Source organism: Lepidochelys kempii, chromosome 20 (genome assembly GCF_965140285.1).
Source record: "Lepidochelys kempii isolate rLepKem1 chromosome 20, rLepKem1.hap1, whole genome shotgun sequence".
Taxonomy (NCBI): domain Eukaryota; kingdom Metazoa; phylum Chordata; order Testudines; family Cheloniidae; genus Lepidochelys; species Lepidochelys kempii.
This window is the reverse complement of record NC_136399.1, coordinates 26347895-26361908: the sequence shown is the minus strand read 5'-3', so window position 1 is coordinate 26361908 and position 14014 is coordinate 26347895. Positions and strand designations below refer to the sequence as shown.

The following is a 14014-nucleotide window of genomic DNA, read 5'->3' as shown; positions in this document are numbered from 1 at the left end:
TGAAGACAGTGTCCTCCCCCCCCCACCAAACATCCCCAACCAGAACCCCCCCAGGACACCCTCTCCCCCCCAGCTCTGCCGGTGCCCCTCAGTCCCAACCCACAGCCCCCCGGCCATCCCAGCCCCAGGTGCCCCTGTGTATATAAAATCTCCCCACTGTATTTTCCACTGCATGCATCCGCCGAAGTGAGCTGCAGCCCACGAAAGCTTATGCTCTAATAAATTTGCTGGTCTCGAAGGTGCCACAAGGCCTCCTTTTCTCTTAGCAAACCTCTGGATCTTAGGTAGTTCTCTGGCTCTTACCCCTGCAGTACCTGAGTGCCACAATCAGGAGGTAGGGCAGAGCTATTGTACGGGGAAACTGAGGCCCGGAGAGATTTTTTTTTTGGACCTAAGCTACTTGCTCCAGCCCACCTGGGGTCTGTGGCACACTCTGCTGGAGGGAGAGGTGCACCGTTCGGGTTCACCCCACAGTGAACTACATCACTGGGATGCAGCAAAGACAGAAGAAAGGGGCCTGGGGTGGCGGGGGGGGGTGAGGAGCTGCAGCTGGGAAAAGCCTCTGTCTCTGGTAATCTCCTCTCAGCTGCTTGTGGCTTCTGGCACTTGCCACAGGCTGGGTTGTTGTGAAACAGCCCCAGCTGGGCCTTGGGCTTTTGCTTTTATTTTTTAAAGCTCCTGGCAGCAGCCAGCTCTCCTTTCTCCTCCTCTCCTAGCTTGGAGGCTGGGCTGCCCCACCCTGGCCTGGCAACAGGCACCCAGCTAGCGTTGCCAAACCCTGGCTTCCTTCCTTCCGTTGCTGTGTCACTACGTGCCACACCCAGAGGCTGGGCCCAGGCCGCGGGGACAGCCCGCCCGATAAAGCGTCCCTTGCAGCGTCACCTATTGCGCAAAGATCTCTGCGGAGACCCAGCCAGCGCTGGGAGCGGAGACAGGCCTGGGAGCTTGGATCCCCACCCCACGAGTGCCAGGGCGGCCCCTGCTGCGCCCCCCCTTACAGGTTCCTATAGCAGCATCTGAGCCAGGACAGACACCCTCCCTTGCAGCAGGAACCTCCAGGCCAGTAGCTGGGAAACCAGCTCCCCGGCCTCCTAGGGGCCCAGCAGAAAAGGGGAAGGTACCTGGCCAGCATCCCCGAGCTAGGCTCCGGGCACGGGTTGTGGGGGAGCATCTAAGGTCGCGCTGGATTCCCAGCCAGAGTCACAGCAAAGGCTCGGGAAAAACCTGAATAGTTCTCAGCCCCTTCTCCCTGCAGCCCGACATGGATCAGTTGGGAGGAGAGCTCTGCCTGAATCTCGGGGATATGGACGGGTTCTTTGCACCTTCTCCAGTCCCTGTTGCAGGCTACAGGAGTGTAGGAGGCTTAGCCAGGGGAAAGGAGAGGGTGCCACCAGGGAGCAATGGTAGCGGAGCCCCAGTGTCCTCCCCCTGGCAGAGTTACATCAACTGGCACACAAGGCAGGAGAGCCCCTGGCCCAGCCCATCACGGTCCAGTGACGGGGGAGCCAGAGCAGGAGCCCAGAGCCGGGGGGCAGTGCCGCCCTAGTTGTGTGGGACGTGACGTGGGTGCAAAACAAGAAGTATCGTGGCAGCTGGAACGACTGCCCAGCTCTGGGAGGGGAGAGCGGTCTAGTGGCTAGAGCAGAGGGTGCTGCAAGCCAGGACTCCTGGGTTCTGTCCTGGGCTCTGTTGCAATCTGTGACACCTCAGAAGAGTCACTTCCCCTTCCAGTATCAAATGGGAGCGGTGACGGGAAGTTTGACTGAAAAGTGCATTGAGATCCTAATTCCCAACCTCTGTGGCAAGACAGCTGCAGGGAACCCACCCACGCAGCTAGGGCTGCCATCTCTGCCGGAAGGAAGACCCAGGATTCATAATCCACAAATATTAATTTAATGGTTAAAAACATTAAATTATCCCCCAACATTTTCTCCAAAGCACAATAAATAGAATCTGGTTTAATCTTTTCTCTGTTTTAAAAAAACCACTATATACACAGCACAGATCCACCAATTCATCCCGGGAAGAGGCTGCTGCCAGAAGAATCAAGCTCAAACATTTTCAACGCAAAGACAATTCTGTTTCAAACACACGGGCGCTCGGGGGGAAGGGACACTGCTCGCCCGTCCCCAAGGGGCCTAGCAGAGGAGGGAAAACACCAGCCACCATCCCCCAAACCATGGCTGGAGCGTGGCTTGGCAAGACCACAGAGGCCAGCGTGAGCTGCATTGCATGCTGGGATGTGTAGTCTCTAGGGCAGCCTGGACCAAGGAGGGGCGGGAGGCACAGAGCTGATCTGGGACAGAGTGTGGAACCCCATGGGCAACATGAGGCTCTTGCCAGTGGGTCGCCCTCTTTAATAGCAGCCCTATGCGTTGCCATGGGGGATCCCAAATGCTGACCGGCCCTAGACCTGGGTATTTGCCCCATAGCTCCAACTCAAGTCCAGCCCCCTGGGCTCTAACCTCCTGTCCCTCTCATCAGCTTGGTCCCATTAACCCTTTGCATGCCGCAGTTCCCAGTGCCCCCCACCAACCCCCGCCCCTCCCGGCTGGGTTCAATGCAAAACGGACACTCACAAAATAACACTGTACAAGGCAGGGGGACGGGCAGATATGGGGGTGGGGAGAGACCAGAGGGCCCTGTGCACGGAGCGCTCTCCTAGGGAGCCACACAACCCCCCCACTGCTTTGTGCTGAAGTGGGAGGGGGCAGGGAAGGTCCGGCTTTGCAACTGAAACACCGTTGTGTCACCGTGCCCTCCCCACACCACAGACAGTCTTCGCTGCATGGCAGGCACTCCTCCTGGCTGCAAGGTTAGCAAGCCGCCCAGGGATCCGAGTTTGAATCATGGGCAGCAAAACCAGGCTTCCCCTCACATACACACACAGGTCAGCAATCCGGGAGGGAGGGGGAAGCACCCACGGCAAGGAGGACGGGGTGGGGAGAAGCCCCCCTCACTTGGGAACATCCTAGGAGGGGAGAAAAGCACCCACAAAAAATATAAATAGAAACAACAGTGAAAGTTAAAGACGAACTCTGAGGTAGGTGGGGGGCAGGGAGCTGCCTTTACACGGGCCGGGAATTAGGACGGGAGGGGGCAGGCAAGTCCCTCTGGGGCGGGTGCAACGGCAGGACTGGGGATGTCCCAGGAGGAGCAGTGCCACCCACCTCCTGCCCAGGAAGGTGTTACGCGGGGGCAGAGAGGTGCTGCTCCAGGATGGCCTCAAGGTGCGAGAGGCCCAGGTGACGGGCGAGCTCCAGGGGGGTGCGCCCCTCGGCGTCACGGTGCCGCAGGTTGGACTCGGGCGCCAGGTACCGCACCACCTCCATGTGCCCCTCCCGGACGGCCACGTGGACGGGCAGCGCCCCCGCCCCATCGGGCACGTTGACGTCGGCCCCATGCTCCACCAACACACGCAGGGTATCCAGGAAGCCGGTGCGGGCGGCGTCGTGGGCGGGCGCCCGGCCGGCCTCGTCCTGGATGTTGGGGCTGGCGCCCTGCTTCAGCAGCTCCTCTGCCACAAACGTGTTGCCGAACATCATCACCTGGGCGAGCGGAGGGGGGGGGTGTCACACGCAGCCTGGGGGGAGGGGATTTGAACCCAGGACCACAAGTCCCCCCCCCCCGATGGGCAGCTGGGGACTGCACCCGTGCCCCAGAGCCCTCATCCCGCTCTAGGCAGGGAGCGCTCAGGGACTGGGACCCTAACCCAGGGCCCCCACCCAGTGAGACCTGGAGCCAGGCCAAGTGGCAGCCTTCGGCCCGGTGGCTGTGTCCATCTTGTTTGGTCTGCACCCCCCAGCTGTTTATAAACATCGCTCCTTTGGGAGGCACCTGCGGGATTAGTGTGAAGCCGGGAGGGGCGGCCAGAAGGCATGAGGGGGACACACGAGGGCACTGGCGGGGTGGGACCTGGGTGCTGGAGGGGGGCGCGCGCACGAGGGCGCTGGAGATGATGGGGCAAGAAGAACTGGGACCCCCGCGGGCTTGCCAGCCCCGCCCGGGAGGGAGCCCTGAGCTGGACAGCCTGGGCACAAAGGAGCTGCGGGTTCCCTCACCCCCCGAGTGCCCTTCGACCCGCAGCCGGGATGGGGGGCGCCAGCTCCCCGTGGGGATCCCCCAAGCTCCTGGGGGGCAGCGGGGGGCGGCTGCCTGCCCCGCTGGGGGCGCCCCGGGGTCCTGCCCCAGGGGGAAGGCGGCGGGGTCCCCACCTGCAGCGCCGTCTTGCCGAAGCGGTTGTGCGAGTCGGGATGAACCAGCTCCTGGTGCAGGAGGCGGCGCAGCTCGGCCAGGTCCCCCCGGGCGGCGGCTCCGCTCAGCCGGTCCCCGGCGCTGATCTCGTCCCCCAGCAGCATGGCCGGGCGGGGACCTGGGGGCGGACACACCGGGGGGGGTCAGCCCGTAGCCCCGCCGGGGATCGCCCTCCGCCCGGCTTCCCCGCGCCGGCCCGGCCCCTCCCGGGACACCCCCCTTCGCACCGCTCCCCGCGGCTGCCCCCGGGACCCCTGGTGCCCGGGGCTCTCCGCACCCCCGCCCAGCCCCCCCTCCGGGCTGCCCGGCCCCCCAGGCCCCGCCGGGGCTCTCCGCGCCCCCCTCACCCTGCGGCGGGTCGTCTGCGGCCAGGGAGCGGGGCCGGCGGCTGCGGCAGTGGGGAGGGCGGGGGCGGCGCTGGGGGGGGCGCTGGGGGCGGGGCGGGGCCGGGCTCGGCGAGGCTGGGGGCAGGGGCCGGGGCGGGTCCCGCGCTCGGCTCCGCCCACGTGGCCGCCCCATGTTTGTTTTTCTCTCCCAGCTCTGGGCTCGATACATTGTATCCGAACCACCACCGCCCTGGCCACGCCCCCTCCCCCGGAGTGGCCAATCGGAGCCCGGCTCCGGGCAAGCTCTTGGAGCCTCTCGCCTCCTGATTGGCCGCCGGCAGGCGGCGGGGAGGGCGGGGCTCCCTGATTCAAACGCAGCTTCGGGCGGGAAGGAGGCGGCGGCGCCGGAGCGACCGGGACCCCCTCGAACCACCCTGGGGGAGGCCGGGACCCCCCTGCCGGGACCCGCCCCGCCCCAGCGAACCCCCAGCGGCCGGGACCCCCCTTCTGCTGCGAGACTCACAGACTCTAGGCCCCCCTGGGGCCAAGCCCCCCAGGCTGAGTGACCCCCTGGGGCCAAGCCCCCCCCCGAGGAGCCGCCCCCAGCTCATGCTCTCTGCCCCCCACCTGCTAGGAGCCCCCCATCCCATGGACCCCCCACAAATGCCAGGAGCCTTGCAGAAGTTCTGGCACCCCCAGACCTGGGTTGTGCCCCCCCCCAGCCATGCTCTGTGGGGAAGGGATCCCCAGCAGACCCTGCATGGGGGGCAGGGCAGCACCGGACCGGCCCAGAGGAAGCAGCCGCTTGTGGCAGGCAGGCAGCGACCAGCTGCCATGCCCCCCCCGGTGAAGCGTGACAGACAAAGCACCTGCCCCAGATGCTGCATTGGAAGATGGGGGGCCAGCCCCCTGTGATCCAGCTGGGCACTGCATTACCAGAGTGGGGAAATTCCCAGGCCTTTCCCCCTGAGCTGCCCCCCCCCCCGGCGAGAGAGGGAGGATACGTTCCTCTCCATGCCAGCCCGTTCAGCGCAGCCATCCATCCTGCCTTGCTCCTGCCCACACCCCTCTGCCCCCTGGCCCAGGCGCCGAGCTGCGGGGGGTCGGCCTTTACGCCCGGGCCATTAATACCCGGCTCTCGGGCGAGCAGCCGCTGTGTGAGGATGACTGGCAGCTCCAGCCGCCCGGCGCGAAGGGCCGACGCGCCCTCGCCTCAGCCCCAGCTTTGCCGGGACACGGCGCCGCAAAGCCAGCAGGCCCGGGGAGGAGCCGCAGGCCAGTTTGGAGCCAGGCCCCGGTTACCTTTCCCCACGAGCACTGGGTCAGACCCTCGCCCGGGGAAATGGAGCTGGCAGGGGACGGGGCAGAACTCAGCCGCAGCTCTTTGCCTCCTGCCCCCTCCTGGCCGATTGCCCCCCAGCTGATCCATAGCAGGGATGACACATAGGGGTCCCCCACGCAGCTGCCATTCGTGGCGGTACAAACAGAGGCCGGCCTGTAGCAGCCAGATACTCCTGCTTCAAAGGAAGGGGCCTGGCGCCCTGCAGTGCTGCGATTCCTTGGTGCTGGAGTGCCCTCCTGACCCATTAGAGATTGGCTCATGCCCGGGAGCAGATGGGTTTAGATCCCATCCCAGCTCTCGGGCTATGTCGTCCTCCCTTGGGTTTCTTGCTAAGCCCAATCCTGTGCTCAGAGACGCATATCCAGCCCCGCTGACTGCAGTGGGGAGCAACTGAGGGCAGAACGGGGCCCTCTGCGAGTCCTGCCCAGGTACCCACGGCACTTTCCAGCCCAAAGGGGTCAGGAGAGCCCCTCCCCGATTCACATCGGACACCCCCGTGGCAGCTGGCACTAAACCATCCTCAGAGCCAAGCGAGGTTTATTTCCTCTTTATAAATCAATAGATAAGTCGGGAGAAAGGACCGGGCCCTGGGGTAGGGGAGTCTCCAGAAATTCAGCCCCAGCTGGGGGCAGGACGGCGGACAGCAGCCCAGGGGGAAATGCACAAAATTCTCTCTTAAAAGGGCCTCTCTAGGTTCACAGGGCACTCGCTGCGGTCCGGGGGCTCCAGCCTCCTTCAATCGTGGGGCCGCAGGATCCCTCGCCGCCCGGCTGGAGCCTACTGGGTCCGGAGCTGGTAATCTGGACCGAGAAAGGGAGACATGCGTGTGAAATGCGGAGCCGGGGATCATAATGGGCCAAGTGGATCACGGGAGCGCAAAGTGCACCATGGCCTGGTGACCCTTCCTGGAATCCGCCCACCCTCAGTAGACCCCCACCCCCATGGCCGGGGGGCCGATACAGAGTGAGCTTCCCCCCTCTAGGGCTGAGAGGGCAGACCCCGGCCAACGCACCCCCCAGCTAGACAGCCCCTGGGTGACTCACCCCCGCTCTGGGTGATGTACCGCACCCAGGGCAGTGCCTGGTACCCGCTCTTCTCGATGATCTTCATGTAGCGCACCTGCCGGGGAAGGAAGTCACAAGGCAGGCGGCTATTTGGTGGGGACATTCCCGCCCTCCCCTGGCACCACTGGGGGACTGCTCCAGCCTCCCCCCAGCTCAGAGCTGTACCCCCTCCCCCCAGCTTGCCAGTCACCGGGACCTTCCCCTCTGGCCCCTCTCCGGGGGATACCGAGGCACAGGCTTGCCCAAGGAGCTGGGGCAGAGCCCAGCCCTGGCCTGACCTCCCTGCGTCTCCAACCCATCTGCAGAGTCGCTGCATTTCCCTTAGCACCGCCCTCCGCGACAGCCCCGACTCTGCATTAGGGTCGCAGGCTGCCCCCTGCTGCAGAGGAAGGCTCAGGGAAGAGGAGGGGGAATGAGCCCCACTTCTGGCAACTGAGCTGCAGTCCGGGGGGGGGCTCCCCCGTCCCGGGTCCAGCTCCCCGGATGAGTCGCTTGCCCACAGAACCGCCGCGCAGCAGGAACATGGGAACCAGAGCGCGTCAGCTCATCTTCCCCAGCTCCCCACGCCCCCCAAGGCCGGGGGCGGTCATAGGCAGGATGGCGTGGAGAGACCAGGGTGGGGCGAGAGGGAGGCTGGCAGCTTGGATTGAAGGCACCATGAGCAGGGGGAGGGGTGATGGCATGGGAAAGGGTATAGCCCCCCCACCCCGGGCTTTCCCAGGCCCTCTCTCCACACACCCTGCCCCCCACTCTCCTAGTTCTCTCCTCTCCACACCCAGCCCCCCTCCCTCCATATAACCCCCCTGACCGCTCCTGCTTACCTGGATTCCGGAGACGGTAAAGTAGGGGATCTCAAAGCGGACAGCAATGGGCGGCCGCCCCTCCACCTCCTCCTTCTCCACGCTGGGCAACCCAAAGTGGGCCCGCATCAGGAACTCTTTCCCACCCTGTGGAGACAAGCATGGCCCTCATGGGGAAACTAAGGCTGCAGATTACCCCAGGGCGCCCCCTCCCCACCTTCCCGCATCCCTGCGAACAGCTGGCTGACCTGGGGGATCGATTCGACCAGGACAGGCAGCGGGCAAGTAACTCGCCCAAGGTTACTTAGCAAAGTCAGTGTCAGAGCCAGGGGTAGAATCCAGCAGTCCTGGCTCCTAGCACCTGCTGCTCTAACCACTGGACCCCACTCCCCTCCCAGAGCCAGGGATAGAACCCAGGAGTCCCGGCTCCCAGCCCTTGCCAGCATAAGGGGGGGGGCAAAGGCCGCTCTCTCACCGGGAACGACTTGATGCTCCAGATGACGATGTTCTTCTCGGGCATGTACTTGGCACTGCCAACGCTGGTCTTGAACTTGGGGGAGTCGGCGTCGCTTGGGACGGGGACCGAGATCTCCACACCATTGGCCACCGACTGCTTCTTGAACTGGCCCTTCGCCTTCCCAGGGCAAGGGGGGGAACACAGCGTCAGGGGCATCCCCTTTCACAGCTCAGCAACCCCATGGGCTGAGCCAGCTGGGGCTGGGGGGAATGAGATCAGACCCTCCCGCTGCTCAGCCAGGAAGGCAGCAGAGTTACTGTGCGGAGGAGTTAATTGGTGGGGCTTATCATCATCCATGAGGACACTGGGCCCTGCAGCCCAAGGAGCGCTAGGGGAAAGGTTTCCTGTCTAGGTGCCTGTCCAAGCCACTCACAGCCACCCTCCTGCCCCCGGGGGGAAGGACATGTTAACTCCATGTTACAGATGGGAAAACTGAGGCATGGGGCAGCGTGAGTGACACACTCAGGGTCCTGCAGGAAATTGAACCCAGGTTTCATGAGTCGAAGGGAGCGTCCTACTCACTAGGCCTTCCTTCCCCACTAGAGTCTTACCCCACTGGGGGCATACAAAGCTGTAGGTGTTCATTCTCCTTGGCAGGCTGAGGGTGTTTTGGGGGGGGCTCAGTGCAGGCCAAGGGGAGTCCGCACACCCCGTTAGCTCTGGGGCATCTGGCACAGCAGTGTGAAAATCTGGGGGGGGCACAAAGGATCGAGGTGCCCTTGCACCCGGTCATGGCACACCCAGTCACCCCACACACCCAGTCCAGGGGCTCACCTTCACCATGATCTCCACGCGGCTGTGGGAGAACTTCTCGATGACCGACTCGATCCAGATGAGGGGCTTCACCTTCCCGCAGGGAGAGAGAACGGAAAGTCAGGCCCCCCCCTGCCCCGGGTAGTGCCCAGGAGTGGGGCAAAAAGGGAGTCGCTCAAAGTCCCACAGCGAGTCATTGGGAGAGCCAGGGGCAGAACCCAGGAGTCCTGCTTCAACCCACGAGATCCCCACCCCCTTCCCAGAGCCAGGGACAGAACCCAGGAGTCCTGCTTCAACCCACGAGATCCCCACCCCCTTCCCAGAGCCAGGGACAGAACCCAGGAGTCCTGCTTCAACCCACGAGATCCCCACCCCCTTCCCAGAGCCAGGGACAGAACCCAGGAGTCCTGCTTCAACCCACGAGATCCCCACCCCCTTCCCAGAGCAAGGGGCAGAACCCAGGAGTCCTGCTTCAACCCACGAGATCCCCACCCCCTTCCCAGAGCAAGGGGCAGAACCCAGGAGTCCTGCTTCAACCCACGAGATCCCCACCCCCTTCCCAGAGCCAGGGGCAGAACCCAGGAGTCCTGCTTCAACCCACGAGATCCCCACCCCCTTCCCAGAGCCAGGGACAGAACCCAGGAGTCCTGGCTCCCAGCCCCCTGCTCCCTCCAGTCTCATGTGTCGGACAGGGGCAGGGGCACAGTGCTGAGTGTGGTGCCGTGCCCTCCCTGCAGGCCCGCTGCCCACCTGCGTGTTGAGCCGGTAGGACATGAGCTCGAAGTCTCCGTCAGGCGGGATGAAGGAGATGGTGCGGTCGTTGTCGAAGCGCGAGAGCCGCACGCACTGGTGGAACTTGACGTCCTCCAGCTCCACCGACTTGTTCTTGCCACCTGGCACGGCGAGCAGAGGGGGCAGCTGTGAGGGGGGTGGCAGAAGGGCTGGGGGGGGTGCAACTGGATGGGGGGAGCCCTGCAGACACTCAAGATCTACTGCTCTGTGATACGAAGCTGAACATCAAGTGTGGCGGGGTGGTCCCCCCGCCACGCTGGGAGAGGGCTGAGAGGGGAAACAGCCACAGCTGTAGCCCGTGTAGTTAGGGCCCAGCTGGCCCTTATCAGAGGGCTGTGGGCCAGAAGGGGAGAGACTCTCTCTAGCTACCTGGAGAGAGGAGGACCTGGCTGCCGGGGAAGCTGAGGGGGTACCCAGGGAAGGGCAGAGGGAGCTGGGGCGCTCCAGCCTAGCAGAGCCCCAGGCTGCAGGCCGAGGTAAAGGCCCACACAAGGGTACTAAGGCTGCAGAGGGGCAGCCCAGGCCTAGACAGAGGCAGCTGGTCCGACCCCGCTTGCCGATGATGAGTGGTGCGGACTGCGTCTGCCCCAGGGAGCGGGGGCTAGACGAGGCAAGGGAGGGATAGGGGGTTGGGGGTTCCCTGGGAGGGGGGACCCAGACTGAGGGGGTACTGCCAGGGGGCAGAGCCCTAGGCTAGAAGGGGTCCGGGAGGGGCATGGGGCCAGCGGCAGGCGAGACACCGACTGGCAGAGGGCGCTCCTGGCTGAAAAGAGCTAATTCCCTGGGCAGCCAGCAGGCGGCGCTGCAGCGGTGAGTCGTCGCCCCGCGACACCAAGACACAGTTTATGTAGGGCCTACAATAACTCCAGTGCTGCCATAAGTGTGGGGGGAGCAGCTGTGGGGTCAGCCTGCCCCTCCACACAGGGAGCCCCCCTCCCCTTGTGCGTGCTCTCCGCCCTGGGCAGAAGGGGCTAAGCCGTGGTAGGGGCAAGCCGGGGCACCCCGGGTACTCACGCCCGGTCAGCTCAAAGAGCATGCGGTCGTTAAGGCCCAGCCGCAGCTCGGGCATGCCGGAGAGAAACGTCTTCAGCTTGATGGTGCCCACGATCTCGCTGAGCAGGACACTGCCATTGGTGTTCACCTGGGGGGCCGGGAGCGTGGTCAGCAGAGGGACCCTATTCCCCTCTTCCGCGCTGGCCGGGCACGGGCTCGGTGCTGGGCCTGGGCCCTGCCCCCAGGAGCCGGCCACGGCCCCGACACACGCCGGGGCTCCTGGCAAGCTGGGCTGGGGGGCTTGGGCAGCCACCGGCCAGGGCAGGGAGCCAAGGCTGGAGTCTCGTCTCCAGCCCCCGGGATCCCTTGGCCCATCTCCCTTGTGGCCCCAGGGCCGCCCCACCCCCGCTCACCAGCAGGTTCACTGACTCAATGACATCGATGAAAACCTCATTCTTCTTGTACTTGATGCCCTCGGAGCGCCAGGACACGGCGTTGGTGACGGTGGGGGGCACGTGGGACTTGCCAGTCTCCAGCTTGTTGCCTTGCTGGGTGATGTACCTGGGGATGACGCCCGGTTAAAAGAGCCCATCTCCTCCCCGGGGCACTGGCTTTGCTGCCCACTCTGCCCCTGGCCAGAGAGATCCTAGTTACACCCGCGCCAGAGGTCCAGCCCCATGAACCCGACAGGAAACTCCTCTCTCTGTACTAGCCTCCGTTTCCTGAGCTTCTCCATTTGCCTTATTTTCACTGGCCGCCTTCCCGGGCCCAGCCACGTGAATCGACTGGCCCCTGCCTGGGCTACTCACTCCTGGAGGATTTTGCTGTCAGTCGTCTGGGGGAACCCGAAATCCATCAGCTCATCCAGCAGCTCGTAGATGACGACGAAGTTGTCTCGGATGCTCTCCTCCTCCAGCTCCTTAAAGTACTCGGAGAAAACCTGGGAGAGGGACAGGAGCACTAGCCACTTCAGACGCCGCTCGCTCGCCGGCCTCTTCCTAGGGGCCGAGGTAGGATCTCCCTTCCCCGGGAATAACCCCTGGCCCCACTCAGTCAGCTGGGCGAAGCCACGCCAGGCATGGGGGTGGGAGGGGGTGACCAAGTGGATCTGTTCTGGGATCACATGGAGCTGGGTGGTGCCAGGCCAGGCACAGGGAGGAGGGGGAATCAAGCGGATCTGTTCTGGGATCAGGCAGAGCTGGGTGATGCTGGGGGGGCCAAGCAGATCTGTTCTGGGATCATGTGGAGCTGGGTGCTGCCAGGCTGGGGTGGGGGTGAGGGGGAATCAAGTGAATCTGTCCTGGGATCAGGCAGAGCTCCAATATCCAGGGCTTTGCTGCCTCCCCGTGCAGACATCATTGGCTCTCCCAACCCTGCTCCGCTCAACTGAAGCGGGGTCCCGGGGACATGACGCTGAGGCTGCAGCCCCTCCCGCCGCCCAGCAGGAGGTGCCGCAGGGACGCACCCCCATTGGATCCAGCACCGCCCGCGTCGCTCACCTCCACCACCTTGTAGAGGAAGGAGTAGACCAGCGAGGCATTGGCGTTCTTCATGGTGGTGGCCACCACTGTGGGGCGAGTTAAGGAAAGGGGGGGATCACTCTGGGGAGCAGGGTGCCACGTTCTGCCCATACGCCCACTCCTGCCCCAGGAGGGACCTGCTGGGGGGAGAGGGGTCAGGCAGCTGCCAGTTAGCGTCATCCATCTGGGGACACAGCACCAGGAGATCATGGGCACCAGAGCTTGTGAAGGTGGGGGGGTGCCCAGGGGAGGGCAGGGCGGCCGCCAGCGCTGGTAGGATACGGTACAGGTTGGTGTGCTTGATCCAGAGGAAGTGGACTTTGCCATGGGTCAGCAGCGGGGTCAGGGCCCCCTCCTCCTCCTTCTGCATCAGCAGCGGCATGAAGTGATCGATCTCTGCCATGCTCGCATCCCCCTTGTAGTTCCGGCTGATCAGCGGCTGCGGGACGGAGAGGCTGGGGGTGCGTGGGGACAGGCCTGAGGGAGCCCCCCGTGGGGACCCCTGCAGGAGAGCACCAGCCCCGCCATCCATGGGGACCCACTCCCCACAGTGAAGCTTTCGCCCTGGTCCACCATGGGCTGAGGATTTTGTGACCTTTCTTTCTTTCATTCATTTCAGGTGAGTAGCCTGGTGGAGTCCCCTAAGCAGGGAATCCCCCTTCTGCTCTGGCCTCCCACACTCTGCCCAGCTCCCCCACGCAGCCCCTGCCCCGCATGGCCTGTCAGCCCCTCCAGAGCCCAGGTGAGCAGAGCCCAGAGCTCCATCAGGGTCGGACGAGGCCTTCGTGGGGCAGGTTGTTCCCGCACCTGCCCCTGGTGTAGCTGGAGCTGGGCATCTGGCTGGGAGCTGGGCTGGCTGGGCCTCGGGGCTGGCCAGTCTCACTTTGCTCTGGCCATTCTGTGACCTTCACGGGACCCTGTGGGGAGGGGGATGTCCCCCCATCCCTTCACAGCATGCTCCTCCCCACATCTCATCTGCTAGTCAGAGCAGGGGGGCTGGGAGCCAGGACTTTAGGAGGAGAGTGGGGTCTAGTTGTTAGGGGGGAGGGCTGGAAGCTGGACTCCTGGGTTCTCTCCCCAGCTCTGGGAGGGGAGTGGAGTCTGGTGATTGGAGCAGGGGCCTGACAGCAGAACTCCTGGGTTCTATTCTTAGATCTGGTTCTGTGGCCATGGGTGAGTTTCCTTCCCCCACCCCGTGCCTCAGTTTCCATGGCCAGTTCAGAGTGGGGGCTGGAGTGGCACTGGGCCAGGGCAGAGCATGCTGGGGGTTCTTTCCAGCCTCCCTTTAGGGACCATTTGCAAAGTGCCCCCCCCCAGCTGTCGGGGGCTGGAGGCCTGGGTGGGGGGAGCAGCAGGGCTCACCTTGCCTTTGAGGTCCAGGACGAAGACAGCGGAGGCTGACATGATCCTGGCCTGGCCTGGCCCCCTCCCGGCCTGTGCGCAGCTTCCTCCTTCCTGGCTCCCCGCAGGGCCAGGTGAGGGAGCTGCGCCCACAGGTGAGCTGGCCCCTTAAAGGGGAAGTGACACATATCCGCCGACAGGAAGGAGGGAGGCGGCCACAGAGGCGCCCTGGGGTGGCGGCGCACGGAACCCCTGGCACACCTGGGCCCACAGGCCGTGGGACAGATGGTGCTTGTGCCCCCCCACCCCCAT

The 14014-nt window shown here is 64.5% G+C and overlaps 2 protein-coding genes across 3 annotated transcripts; both read right to left on the bottom strand.

Moving 5' to 3' along the window:
* Window positions 1–1877: 1877 nt before the first annotated feature.
* On the bottom strand, window positions 1878–4657 carry CDKN2D (cyclin dependent kinase inhibitor 2D). The gene is made up of 3 exons (XM_073319173.2): window positions 4602–4657; window positions 4215–4372; window positions 1878–3548 (listed from the first exon to the last, which is right to left on the bottom strand). Exons 2-3 carry the CDS (start codon window positions 4356–4358, stop codon window positions 3189–3191), a joined length of 504 nt encoding a protein of 167 aa, XP_073175274.1. The 5' UTR covers window positions 4359–4372; window positions 4602–4657; the 3' UTR covers window positions 1878–3188.
* A 1769-nt stretch (window positions 4658–6426) lies between these two features.
* On the bottom strand, window positions 6427–13873 carry AP1M2 (adaptor related protein complex 1 subunit mu 2). Of its 2 annotated transcripts, XM_073318295.1 has the most exons (12): window positions 13724–13873; window positions 12644–12800; window positions 12341–12408; window positions 11651–11781; window positions 11255–11402; window positions 10863–10989; window positions 9807–9949; window positions 9078–9149; window positions 8262–8420; window positions 7808–7933; window positions 6966–7041; window positions 6428–6722 (listed from the first exon to the last, which is right to left on the bottom strand). In XM_073318295.1, the coding sequence occupies exons 1-12, from the start codon at window positions 13763–13765 to the stop codon at window positions 6700–6702; spliced, it is 1272 nt and encodes a 423-aa protein (XP_073174396.1). In that variant the 5' UTR covers window positions 13766–13873; the 3' UTR covers window positions 6428–6699. The 2 variants fall into 2 exon arrangements, with proteins under 2 accessions (XP_073174397.1, XP_073174396.1); XM_073318296.2 differs by lacking the exons at window positions 12341–12408; window positions 12644–12800 and having other exon boundaries at window positions 6427–6722.
* Between the last annotated feature and the right edge of the window lie 141 nt (window positions 13874–14014).